Raw genomic sequence first — 12,881 nt, 5'->3', positions numbered from 1 at the left:
CACTTTCCTGCTTTCATCGCAGTGGGACTGGGCACATTAGTGCTCAGTGCTCGTGTAGCTAGTGGCTTATTGTATTGGACAGTGCAGACAAGGCCTTGTGGAGCCTCATATATTCTCTCTCTAGGTCTGTGGAGATAAACCCGAAGTGGGAAGAGAATAAAGTGGAATATTTAGAAAGCACCAACACATGAGGGGGAGAGAGAGAGAACCTGTTCAAATACTACCTGTTAATTTTAAGAATTTAAAAGAAATGTTTGAAATACAGTCCTGAGTATATGTCTTGGTCTTTTGCATTTTGCTTTATGACCCCAGAATAACAGCCTTATCAGATGATGTGGATCTAGCCACCGTCAAATAGAATTACAAATTAGATAGATGGTCACACACGGGATTATGTCTTTCCCTTCAATGGTGGGTACAGAGATGAACTTGAAAGTGAAGTAGATCTTCGGCCAGTTTCCTGTTACTGCGCTTTAGAAAGCACATGTGGATTTCGCAGTGATTGCAACAGAGAGCCCCCTGCTGCTGCCATGGCCCAAGTGTCTCATTTTTTTTTTTTCTTCCAGTTTTTGCTATCGGGCATGTGCACTTGTTGGAGAGAGACGGAGAAAGAGAGTGAGGGAAAGAACTCACTCAGGGGGATGGCCACACCACAATCCCTTCTCCTCCATTCTTCTCTCAAGATTTAGGGCACGCATGCACATGCGCTTGGTGTGATTTTCAAGCCACCGGGTCTGGGACTTGGACAGCTCAGGTGGCCGTGTGGGATCCAGCCACCTTAACCTTCACACCATCTGCTGGCCTCCCAAATGTTCTCATTTTCTTACAAATGATGTTTTTGAGAGTCCTCAGAGAATTTCTAAGAAATTGCATTGAACTTAATTGACCTCTGTTTTTTTCCTTCTCTCACCGTGTTTCCTGCGGTGGTGTCCACTAGCCTGGTAGATGACCAGAGGGCCCCGCCTCATCTTACAGTTGCGGCCAAGGGAGGACTTTCTAGTTCTTGTCCTCCGCAGTCTTCCCACTTCCATACTTCGGAAAGGTAGGGGAGTTATTTTCCCCATAATACAAATTTTGATCTAACTCTTAAAAATCTATTAATCATTAACCAGATTTCTCCTGAACAAGTGCTAGAGATGGCATGTGGTGAACATTCTGTTCTAATCCTTCCAAAGTAATCTACTAACTAACCGAATTATTTGTGAATTAAACACATAGAGATGATTATTTTCCTTTCCTATTAAAAAATTGTAGATTACTCGATTTAAGAAAAATCTTAAATTTGACTTTCTGCAAATTATAGGTAAGCATGTAATTCTGCCTCATCCTTCGGTGTGCTTTGAGAAATAGAATAATGAAATACAGCTGGGAATGTCATCTTTTCTTATTTATGAAAGTCAGTGCCTTGCGAGCTTACTTTTTTTTTTATTTTTTAATACTCTTTGATCATGCAAGTCTAATATCCGATTGATAACGGGCACTTTGGCATCATCTTTCTCGTGACGTCTCGCTCAATGTCGGGGCGTCTTTTCCTCCGTGCACCGTCAGGCTGTCGACCAGTCGGAGCGTGTGCGGAAGTGTCAGCGCGCAGGCTCCTCTGGAGAGGGGCTGCCACGGCCCAGGTGGACAGCAGTTATTGCAATGGCACGTTTCCTGTGAGAGGGGGGTTCAGTTTATGACTCTCCAACCTTCGACTTGGTCCTGAACTTGGTATGAACATGAGTTTGCAAACCCCCAGGCCTCTGTGGAATCCCTGTGGCTTGAGCTTTTATGGAAGGACCAGGAGATTTGGGATCCTGGGTTTGAGAGGTGCTGTATGAGGGCCGTGTTCAGCATTTTCATTCTTTTTATTTTTTTTGCATTTTTATTTTTTGGAGAGGTTTTTGCTATAGGGCACATGCGCTTGCCAGAAAGATAGAGGGAGACAGGGAGACAGAAATCACCCCCCAGGGGGGATGGCCACACTGCAGTCCCTTCTCATCCATTCTCCTCTCGGGATCTTGGGCACATGCACCTGGCATGAGTTTAAGCCACCGGGTCCAGGACTCGAACTGTGGTCAGCTACATGGGAGTCCAGCGATGTAGCCTCTACGCCGACTGCTGGTCCCAGCATTTTTATTCTTCTAGAGCAGGAGCCAGCAAACCCCAGTGTGTGGGGCAGCTTGGGTCCCCCGTCTGCTTTCGTGCAGTGTGGCTGTCCTCAGCCACACTGCTCGCATACTGGCTGTGGTGCTTTCTCTATGAGGACACAGGAGCTGTGACAGAGATCATGTAACCCACAAAGCCCAGGGTATTTGCCGTTTGGCCCTTTGCAGAAAGAGTTTGCTGACCCCTGCTCTAGAGCAAGCTCAAACCGAAGAGCTCCATTTAATTTAGTGGCAGTGGATAAGCCACTTTATTATTCTAAAGAACTGATGAAATACAATTTGTATTTTATGTGGTAATATATAGTGGTGAGCGTTTGGGGCCAGGGCTCTGAGATGTGGGCTCAGCACCATCGAGGGCAGGTCAGTTTGCAGCTAGGTGCCTGGGACTTCCGTGAGCACTGGAGAGAGTGGGCTCAGGGCGCAGCCGCAGACACAGAGACTGGTCCCCTAGGCCACAGCGCTTCCTTCTCCCGGGACACTGACAGCGAACTGACGATCGTGGGCTTCAGTGCCAGAGTGCATCGCCCCTTTGGGAAAAAGGGAAATCATAGGAACAGAGGAGGTCAGAGAGCTTGCAAGGTGACAGGCGGTCTCGTACCCAGCTCTGAAGGGGCCTCGTATTCCTTCTCATGCCGCTCACCGAAGAGCAGACTGTGTGTGTGCACATGTGTGCGTGTGCAAGTGGGGGGTGTCCCACAGAATACACGTGCACGGCATGGCGTCCTAGGAGCCTCCTTCCATAGACAGGCCTAGCAGAGGGGAAGGACTGCCCCATAGCGATGCTGTGTAGGTGGATCGGTGGTCCGAGGATGCCAGGGCGCCAAGGAGGAAGGACCGTGCCCACGTACCGCTGAGTGTGAAATGAACGAGAGCCAGTGTTGGGCCTGTTTGCTTCAGATGGCTCAACTAAAGACAGTGAGGGTCCAGGTCACCCGCTCGTCAGATCAGGTCCTGGATTTCCCGAGCTGTCCTTGGACCGACAGGACAGTTGGGTTCAGTTGGAGTTGAAATCCGCCTCGAGCAGACAGATTGAGAACGAGCGTGTCAGTGCGAGGTTGCTCAAGAGAATACATGAGGAAGGAAGGACCGTGGTGGCTTGATTGCGTGCTTTATTCGAAAATGGCCGTCTTCCTCTAGAGGAAATGATGTAAGAAAATAAAGACAAGAAGTCACTCAGTGGGTATTCTCTAGAATGCTGTGAAAATCTTAGAGATAAGTTGATTGCTTTGGGCCAGTTACTTGCAAGAGATATAGAAAACATGGAGGTGAGAAAGCAAGTTACACCCACTGACCTGAGAGTTACAGACGCGGAAAGTTACGGAGGGCCCTCAGCAGAACGGCCTGTCCCTTGAAGTAGTCTTGGCGATGAAAACACCCTGCACATCTCGACGTGGAGGGTCCCGCCCCTTTATTGAGTTTATCTGCCGCATCCGGCCTTTGTGGTCAAGTTGGCTTGTGATACAATTTTCCTTGTTTTCAAAGTCAGCGTAGATTTATAAATGTTTTGTTTTAATTTTATTCCTTTTATTGCTGCAGGATGTATGTGGTTGCCTGAGAGAGAGGGAGAGGGAGAGGGAGAGGGAGAGAGAAAGCACCCCTTGGTGGGGTGTGGTCTCATGTCAATCCCTTCTCCGTTTCTCCACCCTGTCAGGATTGCGGGCACACGTGTACGCGTGCCCAGCATGTTCTCCAAGCTTCTGGGTCAGGATCCGAACTGCCGTTGGCCAGGTGGGATCTGGCTATCGTACCCACTAGGCTATAGGGCTGGCCTCATAAATATTTTAAACGTGGGATGTAATCGGTGCATGTCAGAGCTGGCCAGGACCCTTGTAGCCATCTGAGAACTGAGACCCTGATTTGGAAATAAGGGTGCAGGAGCAGTGAGCTTCGGGTGAGGTGGGGAAGGATGGTGCTTTTGAGGTAAGAACAAACTCTCTTTTCCCTTTCTCTTTTCACCTCTCTTTCTGTTCCCTTTCTAAGCTACTTCTTTTTCTCGCCTGTGCTTTGAATTTAGCAGGAGGTTGCTGTAGGTTATCCAAGTTGGACTGTGTTACGTGGCCCCCTGGTGGCCAAAGGAGGGATGGGCCATGAAGCCACACTTGGGGAAAGGCAGCCTGGGGGCATTTTCTAGGCTATTTGAACCAGGGGTCTGGGCCTAAAACAGAGAAGAGAGCTTCTTTTCCCACCGTAATCAGCGGTTTTTCTTTTCCCAAGTCCGTCAGGTTCCCGGCCTTCCACACCGAAAAGTGACTCCGAGCTGGTCAGTAAGTCGGTGGACAGGGCTGTGCAGAAGAGCAACCTGGAGATGCTCTGGCTTTGGGGAGAACTGCCTCAAGCCGCCAAGGTGAGTGTCTTCGCAGTGCGGCCAGACGCTGGAGATGCCAGCTTCGCCCGGATTTCAGAACGGGCAGAGCTGCGGGAGTGTGTCAGCGTTCAACTCCGATGCGGGAGGTGCCTTGCCACACTTCCAGCATTATGAGGAGGTCTTGCTGCATTACATGTTTCACGCAGACAGGAGTGCACTTAGGTTCTACGTTTTATATCGCAACAAAATGCAAATTAAACTTGAAGAACAGAATTTATGCGTGAGTCCTGGTGACCGTAAACAAAATGCCTCCCAGTTCTTTCTTCTGCATGGTTGGTGGTGTCCGGAGAGAGACTTGAACCTGGGCCCGTTGAAGGAAAGGCCGAGAGTTGGGAAATGAATCCACGTGGTTTCATGCCCCTCGCAGAGGGCGACGTCTGAGAGAGCCCTGGAGAGACGGAAAGGCTCACGGGGCAGAAATGAAGAATTGGGCCGAATAAACAAAATGAGAAAATTTAGGGCCTTAAGTAAAAAGAAAAGAAAGCAAATTTAGGGCCTTCATTTCTCAAGTAATATTTTTGGACTGTCATCGTTGCTGGGGCCTTGAATTTGGAGATCCCCAGAGACAGAGAGGCAGCCAGGTGCCAGGGTGAGAATGAGGGCCTGGGAGTCACACTGTCCTGGGTTTGAATCTGACTCCACCATACGCTAACGGTGACTGTGGGCAAATCAGCGAGCCTCCCGGAACCTCCGCGTCTTCATCTGTGAAGTGGGGGATGAGGAATACTGCCGAGTCGCTGGGGAGTTGACAGATACTGTGTGGGGAGTGTCTGCCGCACTGCAGCCCTCTGTACTTCCCCCCTGGGTGCATGGGTGGGTGTGCAGGTGGGCGCATAACCTGTTTCTAACAACTTGAAATTTACATCTTTTAAGAAATTGCATTTCTGTGGACCAGCAGTTAGCGTAATGGCTATGTTGCTGGACTCCCACGTAGTCGACTGTGGTTCGCGTCCCGGACCTGGTGGCTTAAAACTCACGCCGGGCGCGTGTGCGTGCGTGCCCAAAATCCCGAGAGGAGAATGGAGGAGAAGGGATTGCGGCGTGACCATCCCCCCTGGGGGGTGATTTCTTGCTTTCTGTCTCTCTGTCTGGCGAGTGCACGCACCCTATAACAAAAAAAACAAAACCTCTCCAAAAAAAAAAAAACCAAAGAAATTGCATTTCACAGTCCAGTGTGTCACAAGTATCTTGAATTGTATCATTATAGTATAAGAGTTTTTTTTTTAAATCTATTATTATTACTTTTTAAATTTTGCTATAGAGCAGAGAGAGAGAGAGAGAGAGAAGAGAGAGAGAGAGGGAGAGAGAGAGAGAGAGAGAATGCTGCCAGGTCTGGGACTCAAACTGTGGCTGGCCATATGAGAGTCCAGCTCCTTAACCACCATGCCACCTACTGGCCCCTAGTGCAAGGATTTTAAAATATATGTATTGTAGGTCTTTAGAAGATGCTGCAGCCCCTTGCATCCCCAGTGAACGTGATGAATGAGTGAGCGAGTGAGTAAATGAAGTTGAAAGCATTCTCGTTAAGAATCAAGAGGGACGGTTTTGCGGAGTGTCGCTCTGTTGGCCGGGGCTGTGTCTCCATACACGCTCTGCATTGTGTTTAGCTTTCGTGGCCCAGGCTCGTTTCTCTGCCCACAGCCGTCCTGCTGACCCAGCCACCTCCCTGCAAATTCATGTCCTTAGTTGCGGAGAAGCAGTGTGAAAGTGCGGACCCATCACCTCTCCTGCAGAAACAGTTCCAGCCTGGACACACTGTAGCATTACGAGGGCACTTCAGAAAGTTCATGGGACATGGAACTAAAATTCAGGTTTATTCTGATGCGAAAATTTGTGATATCTATACCTAGTTTTTTCATGATATCTATTTTTCATAAACTTTTTTTTTTTTGGAGGTTTTTGCGTTAGGGTGTGTGCACTTAGTGGAGAGATAGAGATGGCAAGAGGGAAAGTAAGAAGTCACCCTCTAGGGGGATTGCCGCAGGGCAGTCCCTTCTCCATTCTCTTCCTGGGATCGTGGGCAAGCATGCATATGTGCCTGGCATGATTTTCAAGCCTCCTGGTCCGGGACTTGAACCTCAGTTGGCTATGTAGGAGTCCAGTGACATAACCACCACGCCATCTGCTGGCTTGCCATGAACTTTTTAAAGACCCTTTGTATTTTTATTGTTGAGATCAGATTTAGGAGCGAATACCTCCTCCCTCCCTTCTACCCATAAATTTTGATTTCTCTTTGACTAAAACTGTTCACCAAACAGAAATCCCTCTAAGGAGCAGAATCAGAAATGCTGAGTTCCCACTCGTATGCACCACCTCCACCGAATTATACTCATGTCAAGAATACGCTTTATTGAGCTGTAGCACACACACACAGAAACACGTACTGTGGTCCCAGCTCGGTAGAGCTCACGACATGAGCGTCACGGGCACCAGACTGAGAAGCAGGACAGGACCAGCCTCCCCGAAGCAACCAACCGTTTGCAGTTCCTGCTCAGAGTGGCCCCTCTGCCTCCCACTAGGACACACTCGATCTCGACTTCCACCAGCACACAGGATCCCTCCGTGCTGCGGTGTGTCCTGGCTTCTGCATTCGTGTGGCTGTGAACATCCCTTCGCTTGTACTTCACGTTCGAATGGTGGACACTGGGCTGCTCCCGCCTGCCGGCCTCTAGGGATCTCCCTGCCTTCTGTTTGGGGGTTGATGTCTCATGAGAGTCTGATATTCTGGGTTTCTAGACCTCTTGGCAGGTAGGGAGGTCTCCAGATGATTCCTGAGGCTTACCTGTCTCTGCGTAGACTGTTCATCGACTACTTGTTTGTCTTTGGTTAACTCAGTTTTAGTTTTCTGTTGGCCTGGCTTTAACCATCTCTCTCTCTCTCTCTGTCTAGTCATCCTCTCCACACAAGATGAAAGATTCCAGCCCACTGAGCAGTAGAAAACTTTGCGGGAAAATCCACTTTCAGGCCATTCACAGTGAATCTTCAGACACTTTCAGTGACCAGTCGCCAACCTTGACTGGGGGGCCACTTGCAGACCAGAGCGAGGCTCAGGCAGAAATGCAGTTTGTGAGCGAAGACGACGTTGAGGCCTTAGGAGCGGCAGCCCCACCTCTGCCTATGGTCGAAGAGCTCAAGGCCCCCTCAGCCAGCGTAGCCCAGACGGCGAACAAGACAGATTCTCCTTCTCGGAAGAAAGGTATGAAGGCTGGGGTTCCTGGCTCTCTTTCCGGGCAGACCTCACACTCACTGTACAAATTACGGACCCTTCTCCCAGAAGTTTAAAGTAAACCCAAGTGAGAAGCCAGCCGCGGCACCCGTGGCGGTCAGCCTGTGCCTTTAGCTGACCGTCTGAGTGACCAGAATGAAGTCTAGAAAGCCAGACACACGGGGCGCCAGAGGTCGTGTTTGGAGTCAGCTCGCTCGCTTTATAGATCTGGCTGCAGGTGCCAGGGCAGGGAGCCCCTTCTGCACGCGATGAGGCCCTCTAGCCTGACTTCAGGAGCAGGTCATTGAGCTGGTGTGGGTCTCCCCACCTGCCCCACACAGCTCTCTCGGCCATTGCTCTGCTTTTTTAAATTAAAAGATATACGTGTTGTTATTTTTAGGTTTTTGCCATAGGAGGTGTGCACTTGCTAGAGACAGAGAGACAGTGAGCGGGGAAATGAGAAATCACCCTCCCTGACAGATGGCCACGCTATAACCCCTCCTTCTCTCTTCTCCCTTTGGGGCTTTGGGCATGCACACACACCTGGAGTAACTTTCAAGCCACCGAGTCTGGGACTCAAATTGCGTTCAGCCATGTGGGAGTCCAGCACCTTAGCCACCATGCTACCTGCTGGCTCCTATTGTTCTGCATTTAATTTCTGCAAACCATTAATCAGTTCTTCAGGTTATCATTATTTTATTTGATTATTATTATTACTTTTGCCCGGCTCTCCTACTAGAATTTATGTTCCATGGGGACCAGACTCTTTTCTGCCTGCTTTACCTGCTTATCCTCAGTGCCTAGAACAGTGGCTGGCACGTAGCAGGTGCCTCACGAATGCCGGCTTCGTGCCCGCCTGGGTGCACGGCACAGCGTGACAGCAGGCCTGTTGGCTAACCAGGCAGCTTAGAGCAGTTTTCGACATCTGCGTGAACCAAGTACACAATCCTGCGCTGGCGGTCTGAAATCAGGACGCATGACCGGCGATGCGGCTTAGGAAGGCGTGCCGCGGGGCCCTGATGGCAGGAGCCATGAAGGCTGCTACGTGGAGTAGCAGCAATGGTAGCAGTGCTGGTGGCGGCGTTAATACATCGATCTTAGCGCTTCCAAGACTTTAAAGGGAGGGACCGAGGCTCAGCAGGGTGCTGGAACTCGGTCAAGGCCATGCAGAGGGCCAGCGAGGGGCCGGCAGACCTGGCCATCTGACGGCCCCCGCCACGGCGGGGCTCTGCGCCCCCCGCCACGGCGGGGCTCTCGGGCCAGCTTTGCGGCAGGCCACCGTGCTGTGCTGGGATGCTGTTTCCAGAGCTGCGAGTCCCTGCGGTCGTTTCTAAGGACGGTTTTCTGACTCAATCCACTTGCTCTTTTAGATAAACGGAGTCGACACCTGGGTGCAGACGGCGTCTACCTGGATGACCTCACGGATATGGACCCCGAAGTGGCCGCCCTGTACTTTCCCAAGAAGTAAGCTTTCCTTCCATTCCTCTAGGGTGTCTGCAACGTGGGCACGGTCCGTGCGAGTCGTTTCCCCTCGTCGGAGTAGAAAGCAGAATAGTAAAGGCCACGCGAGGCATGTGCTTTGCTGTGAGAGCAGGCAGCCTGGACAGCCGGCTCTCCCACACGTGTGTGTGTGTGTGTGTGTGTGTGTGCGCGCGCGCCTCCATGTGTGTGTGTGCCTCCATGTGTATGTATGTCTCCACGTGTGTGTATGTCTCCACGTGTGTGTGTCTATGTGTGTGGGCCTCCATGTGTGTGTATGTCTCCACATGTGTGTGTCTCTGTGTGTGTCTCCATGTGTATCTGTCTGTGTGTGTGCCTCCATGTGTGTGTGTGTCTTCACGTGTGTGTGTCTGTGTGTATGTCTCCACATGTGTGTCTCCGTGTGTGTGTGTCTCCACGTGTGTGGGCACGTGGCTGGTCTCTACCTTCTGGACAGACATGGTGTGAGGCCGTGTCCTGTGATGATGCCAAAGCCTGTTGCAGGGGCCATGACCACGTAGGTGGCAGCTGAGCAACCCCCCAGGCTCTCCTTTGGTCCCTGGGCCCCCGTCCTCAGCTCCCCTGTGACCTTAAGGAGGGTTGGCACTTTGGAGGGGACCCGCAGAGACAGGCCTCCCGGGACAGCTTTCCTTCTCTGACTGTCCTGTGCGTTCGGGAAAGGCCGCAGGGACACGCAGCAGGGCGGAACGGCTGTCCCTCCCAAGGCATTCAGCGCCTTCGCTCTCAGGCTTAGCGAGAAGTCTGTCCTGGGACGATATCCCATGCCACTCTGAGGGTCACGTGACTCCATCCGTGGTGGCGGATGTACTCGTTGGGACCAAGAGGAGGAAAACCGTGACACCTTCCTCTTCCTCTCCCAGCGGAGACCCTTCTGGGCTCACAAAGCACACCAGCGACAATGGAGCCCGGTCAGCCAACCAGTCCCCGCAGTCCGTGGGCAGTTCGGGCATTGACAGCGGCGTGGAGAGCACCTCGGACGGCCTGAGGGACCTCCCATCCATTGCCATCTCTCTGTGCGGCGGCCTCAGTGACAACCGCGAGATCACCAAAGGTACCGCGGCCTCTGTGCTAGGAGCGCCCTCTTGTGGCTGCTGGTGAGGAGGCCCGGAAGCTGCTGCTGCTGGAGTCGGTCCGGCTTAAGCAGCCTTCCCTGGGTTGTGGCTCCTGACTGCACAGGGGACTTCTTGCTCTCGGCCCCCAGTTAGCTGGCCTCAGAGATCTGTGGGCCACGCTGGCTTCTGGCAACCACAGGGCGTCCGACCCTGCATTGCTGAGCACTGCTGGGGCTCCTGTGCCCTGCCAGCCCCACGGAGGCGCCAGTTAGGCCAGCAGCCTTAGTAACTGTCAGCGTCAGCGTGTGGGAAGCATGGGGACATTGCTGTGGGGCCTCAGAGGAGAGAGCGGGTTTGAGTGTGGCTGAGGAAGGCTGGGCACATTTCCCAGCTGGATTCAAAGGGGGCTTGCAGGGTGGGCCTAGTGGTTAGTGCATAGCTTCCGCCGTAGTCATGGCAATGGTTTCCCAGTGTCACAGGACAGTTATGTGGGGGGCACGCCCAAGACCCCTAGTGGGTGTGGTCTGCAGTTGTGGGCCGATGAATTCTGGGATGGACTTAGGCCCCCCTGCCCTCACTTCGTCATTTCCATCCTCCGTGGTCCACATTTCTGGCAGGGACCCCGGCCAAGGTCATGGACCTCTTCTCCCCGCCACTCGGGAGCCCTGTGTCTCTTCCTGTGTCCCATCCTGAGGTCCCTCCCAGGCTTCGTGCATCTCTTGTCACAGAGATGGGGGCTTGCACCGTGGCGCCTCGTCCACACGGCGGTGATGAGCTGAAGCAGCATGGCTCTCCGGCCCAGCTGGTCGCTCACATTGTCCGTAGACCGCAGCTTGAGCGCAGCCCTGTATGTCTCAGTCACGAAGGCCTGAGTGTGCTCTTGGGACCAGTCTTGGGTCCCATCAACCCCCTTCCCAGTGTATGTGCAGCTCGTGGGGCAGCACTGGCAGGACAGGCTGGCTCTCTGGTGCCACCGCACAGGGCTGGGGCTGCTCAGAGCTGTCCACGAGGAGGAGTCCGAGCCCAGTGCCTGGGGGTCTGACGTAGGGCCCCAAGGGTCCAGTCGAGGCCAATCAGGGTTGGCATCACGACCAAGGGGCATTTCTTTCTGGATGGGGTGACCCTGCCTGTGTTCAGTGTTTGCCGGCCGTAGTTCCCCCAGAAAGGATGCGATGGGTTAGGCCAGCGCCTTGTCACAGCAGAGCCCAGCTCAAGGCTCAAGGTTTGGCTCTGTGGCTGGGGATGTCAGGTGGAGGCCAAGGCCCTGGGCTGGATCGTGCAGAACCCAGGGTCCAGGCAGAGGCCCGGCCTTCTGACACTGCTGCCTCATTCGCCCCCTCGGCAGAGGCTGAGCGTGGTCAGCACATGGTGCTTCCTGCAGGTGGCAGTGCTCGGTGTCACAACCACTAACACAGCTGAGCCCTCTTCTGGGCCAGACACAGTGATCCCTACGACGTTCAGCCCCATGGCCTCCCAAGGAAGTCTGTGGGGCATTCCCATGGTACAGAGGCGGGTAATGACGCATGGAGACACAGGCCACTTGTCTGGTTCACACTCGTAAATGTGACACTACCCAAGGGAGCCTGGCTCCTGAGCCCTGCCTAGCCCTCGGTCTCCGCTGCACACTGGACTGCTTCCATCGGCCCCCTCCCTGCGTGACCAGATCTGCCCTAGGGGAGACTTCCCCCCCCACCTGGCCCACCCAGCTGCCCTTCACTTTGGGCAGACCCTAGTCCCCAGATTGGAGCTCCCCTTACAGATAAGTGGGGGACTGTCTGCACAGCTGGAACTCGGGATCTCAGAAAGCACTGGGGTGCAAGCACGTGACGAGTAGGCCTGTTTTGTGAATGGATTCCCTTTGTGTCCCCTCTTACCTCCCTGGTCGCCGCTGCAGCTGTGTTTTTGGAGCAGGCTGTGTCGTATCAGCAGTTTGTGGACAACCCTGCTATCATCGATGACCCCAATCTTGTGGTAAAGATTGGGAATAAGTAAGTACCTTTTGAAAGTCTTTGTTTTTGCAAATCTGTTAATCTGTTTGTTTCTTTTCTTTTCTTTCTTTTTTTTTTCTTTCTTTTTTTTCTTTTTTTTTTTTTTTTTTTTTTGAGAGTTTTTTTACTATAGAGCATGTACACTCACTGGAGAGACAGACAGAAAGCGACAAATCATCCCCCAGGGGGATGGCCATTATGCAATTGCCTCTCCTCCATTCTTCTCTTGGGATCTTGGGCACGCTCGTGCAATTGCCTGGCATGAGTTTTAAGCCACCGTGTCTGGGACTCGAACTGCAGTTGACTGCATGGGAGTCCAGTGATATAACCATGACGCCATCTGCTGGTCCTCTCTTTTTTTCTTCTATGAGAGAGAGAGAGAAAAAGAGAACTTCAAACAAGGGCTTTCACACTGTGCTCCACCCTTGCTTCAGCCAGCTCCAGATGATCACGGACACATGCATACCTGGCATGTTCAGGAAGGACTCGGACATGAATCTAGAACCTTCTCACATGGGTCAGCCTTGCAGAGTGTTATGTTACTCCGGTGCCACCATCTGGCCCCGAAAGTCATTTGATAGTAGCATGAAACCATTCCCGTTTCACTTTTGCCCAGTGTAGAGA

General features: G+C 52.4%; 1 protein-coding gene across 3 annotated transcripts in view; it reads left to right on the top strand.

The window, feature by feature from the left end:
* The window catches only part of LPIN1 (lipin 1), a 111,206-nt gene that overhangs the window by 53,133 nt on the left and 45,192 nt on the right, over positions 1-12,881 (top strand). For 2 of the 3 annotated variants that reach the window (XM_014589685.2, XM_006140815.2), the window contains exons 6-11: positions 938-1,042; positions 4,362-4,491; positions 7,402-7,708; positions 9,088-9,181; positions 10,078-10,268; positions 12,164-12,257. In XM_014589685.2, the coding sequence (XP_014445171.1) occupies positions 938-1,042; positions 4,362-4,491; positions 7,402-7,708; positions 9,088-9,181; positions 10,078-10,268; positions 12,164-12,257 (921 nt within the window). The remainder of the gene's footprint in view (positions 1-937; positions 1,043-4,361; positions 4,492-7,401; positions 7,709-9,087; positions 9,182-10,077; positions 10,269-12,163; positions 12,258-12,881) is intronic. The other variant, XM_014589689.2, reaches the window with a different exon arrangement.

Source organism: Tupaia chinensis, unplaced genomic scaffold (assembly GCF_000334495.1).
Source record: "Tupaia chinensis unplaced genomic scaffold, TupChi_1.0 Scaffold000045_1, whole genome shotgun sequence".
Lineage (NCBI taxonomy): Eukaryota > Metazoa > Chordata > Mammalia > Scandentia > Tupaiidae > Tupaia > Tupaia belangeri.
Note: the sequence above shows the minus strand (reverse complement) of the source record. Positions and strands in the feature narration are given on the sequence as shown.